General features: G+C 39.2%; 1 protein-coding gene across 1 annotated transcript; it reads left to right on the top strand.

Moving 5' to 3' along the window:
- The first annotated feature begins 3857 nt into the window (after positions 1-3857).
- fgf17 (fibroblast growth factor 17) lies at positions 3858-8141 on the top strand. The gene is made up of 5 exons (XM_018668355.2): positions 3858-4250; positions 4347-4383; positions 4558-4735; positions 6227-6333; positions 7439-8141. Exons 1-5 carry the CDS (start codon positions 4219-4221, stop codon positions 7727-7729), a joined length of 645 nt encoding a protein of 214 aa, XP_018523871.1. The 5' UTR covers positions 3858-4218; the 3' UTR covers positions 7730-8141.

Below are 8141 nucleotides of genomic sequence, written 5' to 3'. Positions count from 1 at the left end.
TTAATAATCATTTGATTACATACATGATGTTTTTGTTTTTTAATGTGTAAAAAAGATGCAACAGCCATGCTAGCAGCTCTGCTAGGCTGAATGTCAACACGGTGCTTTGAGCTACATTTTCACATCAGCATGCTAACATGCTCATGATGACAATGCAAACATACTAAAGTTTAGCAGGTATAATATTTACCATCTTCATTATCTTAGATTAGCATGTTAGCATGCTGAAATTTGTTGATTAACACTAAACAGAAATTGCAGTTGAAGTTATGAACAAAAATGTTGGACAAATTAAAAACTGGGCCTTTAGAATGTGATCTACAAGAGAATGTGAATTAAATTTCATGGCAACCCATCCATTAATTGTCTAGACATTTCACTCGAACTCACAAATGTCAACCCTGTGGGTTTCATCAAAGCAAAAGGATTCATCATGTGTGCACCATGGATATCTGCACCGAATGTCATGGCAATCCATCCAATAGGTGTGTAGATAATTCAGTCTTGATGAAAGAGGATCGACCAAGAGAACGACCTTTCCATCCCTTGAGCCATGTTGTTAGCCTGGCTAAAAACTTCACCTGTTCTGCCTGCACTTCTGTCATCATCTAGGCCTTCCTATTACAGCCTGAGTGTCTGCCCAGCCTGCCACAGAGACACATATAAATAAGATCAGGTTACATGGCCTCAGATCTCTGTATCATTTTGCAAACTGAGGAGTGCGAGACTGATTCTATATTGTGGCCAAGTTCAGGAGACATTTTGCCTTAAGCCATGTTGCTTTTCTGTATCTATTATATTTATTTCTAAATGTTAGGATTCATCCTCCGTGGTTCGTGAAGATCAACTGCAATATTGTGGAAATCTGAATATTTTAAGGGCAATATAATGTGCTCTGAAGTTGGCAGCAAAGGAAATGTCACAAAAGAAGAGTCCAAGAATGATTCTGGGATGAATCAGAACTTTCTGCAAACATTCATGAAAAATCATAAAATAGTGATATAATTGATTTTAGAACAAACAGTGCCTTTCACAGGTGACACTTTCTATTCTCCTCTGGACTTTAATGGAAACATTCAGAGACAAGATGACACATCTCACCTAAGCATAGACAGACCACTGTGCTCTGGTCAGATTAAGGGTCATAGTGACCTGCTGCTATCAGAACTAAGATGATTTTGAGCAAAGATACTCCAACAAGTTGAAGAAAAGGTCTGCAGTTATACAGCGTTTTCCTAGTCATATTGACCTGTAGTGTAAAAGTGCTTTACACTATAGGTCGCATTCGCTCATTCACACGCACATTCATACAGCACTTGTTTTTGTACATATACACAGCACTCTAACACACACACACACACACACACACACACACACACACACACACACACACACACAATTAAAATCGATGCTACAGTTTCATTGCAGTACAAGTTCAGCATCCTCTTACCCATGGATACTTTGGCATGCGGACTGGAAGCGACCTGCTCTACCTCCTGAGCCACTGCTTCCCCCAAATCAACAAATAACCTTTTGGGAGTGAGTGTCCCAAATGACAGAGCTATCTCTGGGTCGTGCTCATGAGTGAGGGTACTGTAGCTGCATTGAAACAGAGGTATCAAGGTAGTGGACAGTAATATATGTAAGTGTAATATGGACATAATAATAGACATGGTGAAGGGAGAGTTGAGCCTGAAGACACTGGATCTATGTTGATGATCTCTGGGCAACACAAATGACAACACAGAGATCACAATGATGCAATTAAATTACTGAAATACATTCTTCATATCTGGCACTGAGGAAGCATCTGATCAGGATTCCTCTCCAATGAAATGGAAGAGAACCTCAGAACATTCAGGAGGGATTATAATGTATATGTTATATCATTTAATGTTGTATTGTATATTTCATCAGGTCTGATAACTTCTCAGGATCCCCATAAGAACAAATAGGCAACTTTGCTAAGCCTGCTGTGATTGTGGATAAGCAGTGGCAAAAGGATGGATGCAAAATAACAGAGGGGCAATATAGAGTTTCCAATTCACCTGACCCTTAGGAGTGTGGCAGAAAACAGGAGCATAGAGAGAAAATGCTCAACAAATGGGCTGGGTGACCTGGCCTATTCTACTGTTTAGCATCTCCAAACTGCACTTGTCTAGATACCTGTACATGTAGTCCTTATAAAACTATATGGACTACATGTAGTTAGAGGAAATGAAGGCAATAAAATTGCAAAACAAAACAAATTGTGATGTTCTCTATTACAAATTAGTTTGTGGTAGGAAAACCACAAGATGAATTTAATGACATTAATCATGACTTCAGTTCATTTTGTTCCAGGATCCTGTTCTGCGTGCTGGGTCACTGTAATGAACTGTGCTTTTGTTAATGGTATTAATTACACCTATGCTTTTCTTGCCATGACACGTTAAAATGTCTTCTATGATAAAGACCTTTTGCTCTGTGGCTTTCGTCTTTCATTATTTCCTGTATTCTGTATTGTATACTAAGTGCCAAGTTAGTAAATTAGTAAGTTAACTACTAATCAAAACAGAGAACAGAAAAATAACAATAACAATATACATTCCTAAAATTATGAATTAATGTCAAATAAGAAATTATAGTAATGATGAAAATGTGCATAAATCACAAACATTCATTAGCAATACATATATATCACTAAGATTTCTATTCTTTTTAATCATTGTTTATCTTAGCAAAAAGTAATCAATCATGCACACAGGTTACAACCACTCACACTGGAAACAGTAAATACTGAAGGTTTTCCAGACAATGGGGAATCTGCAACATCATAAACTGTCAGGAGGTTGTTTTGTGGTTCAGTTGTATGGACATCTCCCTCGTGTAAATACAACCCTACACACTTGTTGAAGTAGGCATCATGCTGTTGATGATGAGCTATCCCTCAGTACACATTACTCACATCACTAAATGTCTGTTTAGGTTTTGGCTGACAGTGTCTTACAGTGAGACGTGACATCAGAAGCTCCCAGCTCCTGTCAGCCAGTCAAAAACATCAGTGTGTCACAGATGTTCAACTGCTGCATTTTACCACTTAAGTGCCCTGGACATAGGTGATGGGGTCAAGAGAACGTGAGAAGGGCAAGATGTGAAGGCACTTGAGGCTTCATATTACACTGTTGTCCATGGACACAAAGTATGCCTCATCTGGACCCAGAATCAACCAAAGTGCTGTATCAGCCTCTTCTCTTTTCTTTTCTATTCTTTTCTTTTTCTTTTCTTTTCTTTTCTTTTCTTTTCTTTTCTCTGTAAATGAATAGTTTTCAGACGAAGAGGAAAGACAATATCATGCTCATTTTGGGATGTTGATTGTTTAAAGATGAAACAGGCTTTTTGCCTACATGATTTGTTTTGCCTTCTTTTACATAAGCTGGAAGTGTGGCCAGTCAATGTAAGATCAAAACGAAGTGTGGTGGTGGTGGGAGGGTGAGTGGGGCAATGCTCTTTTTAACACCTAATTGTCACACCCATAAATTGCGATTAGGCCACTCACGTTTAAATACAGTGGTTCAGTAATGATCTTCATTTAGAGCAGACAGGAGGATGGCTTTGAATGAAATTTTGAGGTAAAACTCTCACACCAGTGTCGTTTTCTTTTCCAAATCAACTCAAGAATCTGAATGTGAAATTAAGTCCTTTTGAACATCTTAAAGAATGTGAGTAATTTCTCTTTTTCCATACTTCTGCGTTTCCATATTCAGTCATCGTGAGGGGTTCCCGTTGGTGTGCCCACCCACAACAGGAAGATTTCAGGGAGGGACTTTGCCTTTCAACATTTAACCAGAGTGCAGCCTGGTCCCGGTGAGACAGAGGGCTGTTCAGAATCTGGAATTAACCCAAGCACACCTACAGAGAGCCGGGAGCCCTCACATTTCAACTCCAGTGATGTCAAGAAAAATCTAACGAGCCTTTTTATAATGGATGTACCTGGTTTGATGCGCTGTTTGGATCTTTTCATCCTCACCATTCAGTCAGCTATATCTGGTTTTTGAGTTTAAATGTGAGAGGAAATAACTCCGCGTTGGTTGTATCAGAGACTTTGTTGGTGTGGATGGACAGCTCACAAGTGCATATGCAACACTGTGGGAGCACCGTTGGATTTACGCACCGCATCCATCTGGGATTATCTGGCTCAGGAATCCGTTTCTTGAATCGGATGAGATAAAAAGGAGAATGTATGGAATAAACCAGCGCTGTATTTACATGTAAGACCACGGACAGGGCTGTAGACCACTCTGATTGCATGATTACCACAAAATGACTTCTTTATAATAACTCTTTATTTATTATTACCTCTGCAGATCATTTCATTTTTTCGTGCTATGGTGCCATGCTCAGGTAAGCGCAACAACCCGGACGACATAGTGAAAGTTATTTTCCAATGTGAGATATATATATTTTTTAGAGGGATCAGTAAACGTTTTTTGATGGTTATAAAATAGGCTAAACATTTCTTTACCCCAGATTAGAAAGAAAAAATTATGTATTTCATTTTTCCCTTTACAAAAAAAGGGGGAGAATCACCCGTCTCCTAATTTTAACCAGTATGTGAGGACGCAGGGCGCAGTGACGGACCAGCTCAGCCGCAGACAGATCAGGGTGTACCAGCTCTACAGCCGCACCAGCGGGAAACACGTCCAGATTCAGGGGAAACGGGTCACCGCTACAGCCGAGGATGGAAACATGTACGGTAAGAGCTGACCCGCGGCCTGCTGCTGTTGACCCGATGACAACATTTGGCTTTATTCATCACTTTATTTAACCAGTGAATTGCACCAATCAAAGTACATATACAACCAAAGATACCAGAGTAAGCTCTTTTTTTTTATTTAGGACAAAAGCAGGTTTGGCCTCATTGGGATTAACCATCAAACTCAGAAGAAGTTTCAAGACACGTTCTGCTGTTTCTAGAATCCTTAAAATGCTTTAACCCTCTGAATGATATATAACTAAGAAAGGTTGCTGGAAATGACACATCCTTGCTCTTTATGTCCAACACAAGGTAATAAGATATTAGTGTTAATGAAAATATATTGGTTGGTAACATCACTGTGTATCAGTATAACTGGCAGTACGTCCTGGCTTGTGTTGTGCAAATTAAGCAAGAGGATACAGTCATTTCCAGCTCCCATCTTCGTATGGATTTGGAAATTTAGTTTAATTAATTTTTTTATTGCATCACATTTTTCGTCACGATAGAGTCTTCCGGAAATATCTTTAGGATGTGCTAGTGTTATTTATACATGAGAGGCACAAGCTTGGGCTAGTTCTGACTGATATTTAGAGGTTTTTCTTTTCTTTTCTTTATTTTTTGGTTTTAAACAGTGCTAATTGGCCGGGCTGAACCTCCAGTGAAACCTATTGTTTTTTTGACTCTGCATAGTGATTGTGGTTTTTGCACACATGCTAGCTCTTGACAAACAAAGACTAGTCTGCAACAAAACAATGTCAAAGGATCAAATGACATTTTTTTGTTCCATGACACTACAGGCACAGAGCTCTGCTGGGGACCTGTGTCCTCAGGCACAACCAGCAGTTTCACCTCCAACCTGCGTGTCCCTCTGTGAGGTGTTATCAGGCCTACATGTTAATTCAGCCTCCCCGCTGTATCCATGAATCCATCGTCTGGCGAATTAGCAGCTGATTAGGACAAGTCCTTTGTCTCTATAGCCCCAATACACAAGACTGTTATAATGCCCAATGGCCACAATTAACTGTAAGACAAGTTCATTTGAGAATGTTTATTCAGCTTCCAATACAGCTCTTTAAAGTGGATTCAGTAACATTTTTTTAATCATTTGGTGTTAGAGGTCATTTCAAGAGGTTTACACAGATCAGTGAATGTCTCAAGACTTATTGACTGAACAGTACTGTCAGTCTGAAGTCTCAGCTCAGCATAGACATTGTCTAATGAAAAAAAAGAAAATACAATTCACACAGAGAATTATAACTGGTAGAAAAAGAAAGGAACAGGTAACACCAGACTGCTTTTTTAAATGTCAAACACAAAACACAAATAAACAGATTCATCATCGAACTGCGTATTTGCCTGTACATTTTTTTTAGATTGGATGTTACATGGAACTCCTGAAAATAAATAAATAAATATTTTAGAAATAAATACAAAAACTAGTCAGTGGTTTCTGTTGTCACTTAACTTTCTCTTCTCTTTTTCTGGCAGCTCGCCTGTTTGTTGAGACAGATACCTTTGGCAGTCGAGTGAGAATAAGAGGTGCAGAGAGTGGGCGCTACCTCTGCATGAACCGGAAGGGCAAACTCATTGGCAAGGTACAATAAGCATTCTTGAAAATTTTCTTTCATATGATAACAAGGAAACTTCTGGCTGCAGATATTCAAATTGTGCACTTATTTTAGTTAGAATGAAACTGTTTTGAATCAGTACTGTGACAAAATGAAGTACAAGTGCAACTATTCATATTGATGTATTATGGTAATATTAACAGCAAAATTCCATTTTTGCAAGCAGCCACTGAATCAAATAATCAGTGTGCATTACACTGCACAATTTATTTCAAAACTTTGGTCCTGTAGGTGGAGAGCACGGACATTAATACAACCAGTGTTTCTAAAAGTTCCAACCCAAGTAGACAGACATGAAATCCTTATTCATATCCACTGAAGAGTTTGGTCTTCCTCAGAATACATACAATGCGTGCCTGGCCTCACCTTATTAGACCTCACATCCACTAAAACACACACCGTAGTTCTTATACTAAAGCTTCAGTGCCTTACACAAAGGAATCAGGGAACCAAGGACTGAGTGACAGTCGCTCGGTCTTACTGGCCACAGCTGACAGCAGTGAGGGGAAATTACCACCCCGTCATGCACTGTCTGTGTGTTTGGTCATAAGTCAACTCTCCACTTCCTTCATGGAAATGGAAAAGATGGGTCTACATATCTGGCTGACACGTCACAAATCTATCTCTCATCATGGTTCAGAAGTGTTGAAGGTGTGGCTGCTGTAATGTCTGTCATATTAAAAAAAAAGACTCAAGCTGCCAGATTCACACGAGAGAGTACATGGGTCAGGATGAAATGACTGTTTATGGGCATTTCTTTTTCAGCAATGATTGATGAGAATTTGCTCTCATACCCACAACTCCAAACTACTGACATGTATGGCTGTGAAGCTCGTTCTGCTGTAATTATTATTTTGTAGTTATAGGTTGCCTGTTAATCACACACAACTTATATATGTATATATATATACTACAACAGTTTAACTCCAAAGTCTTTGCCTTTGATATTAAAGAAAAAACTGGTTGGTTTATTGCAGATCATATGACTTGGATATTGGTAATAGCTGTGATCTGTTTGTCACACAGTCTGTCCAGCTTTAACTTAAGAAATCTGTTCTGTCTCCTCACACAGCCCAATGGCCGGAGCAAGGATTGTATCTTCACAGAGATAGTACTGGAGAACAATTACACGGCGTTCCAGAATGCCAAGTATGAGGGCTGGTATGTGGCTTTCACCAGGAAAGGAAGGCCTATTAAAGCCTCCAGGACAAGGGAAAACCAGAGAGAGGTCCATTTCATCAAGAGGCTACACACCGGCCCACCTCCTTTCCCCAACACGGACCAAAGCAAACACTTTGAGTTCATCCGATTTCCGTCCACACGTCGAGCAAAGCGGAACAGGAAATCACGTACCTCCTCCTAATGCAGCAAAAGAAATGGACTGACACCAGCTGTGATACAGGAAGAAACAGATGCAACTTTATTTTTGTACATTTTTTATAGGTAAACAATCGTTAAAATGCCATAAATCTAAAGTAATATTGCTGTACAATGATCATGTGTAAATACTGAAAGAGAGTAAAGCAGATGGATTATTTTTAATCATCCTATGTGCATGTGTTGACTGGTGGGGAGCTGTGATGGAAAGAATGGACATTATGACATTAGTCTTGATCTCCAAGACTAAAAATAACACAACAATAACACAATTAAGAAACAATTTAGTTTTCAGCTTTATGTCATATCATGTCACATGCTATACAGGCTTCCATTCAAGTTTATAGCCCCTATTATTTCTCATTGTTTAATGCAGTGGGTGGACAAAATAAAATTAA

The sequence above is a fragment of the Lates calcarifer genome, linkage group LG13 (genome assembly GCF_001640805.2).
Source record: "Lates calcarifer isolate ASB-BC8 linkage group LG13, TLL_Latcal_v3, whole genome shotgun sequence".
Taxonomy (NCBI): Eukaryota; Metazoa; Chordata; class Actinopteri; family Centropomidae; genus Lates; species Lates calcarifer.
This window is presented reverse-complemented; position numbering and strand designations above follow the sequence as displayed.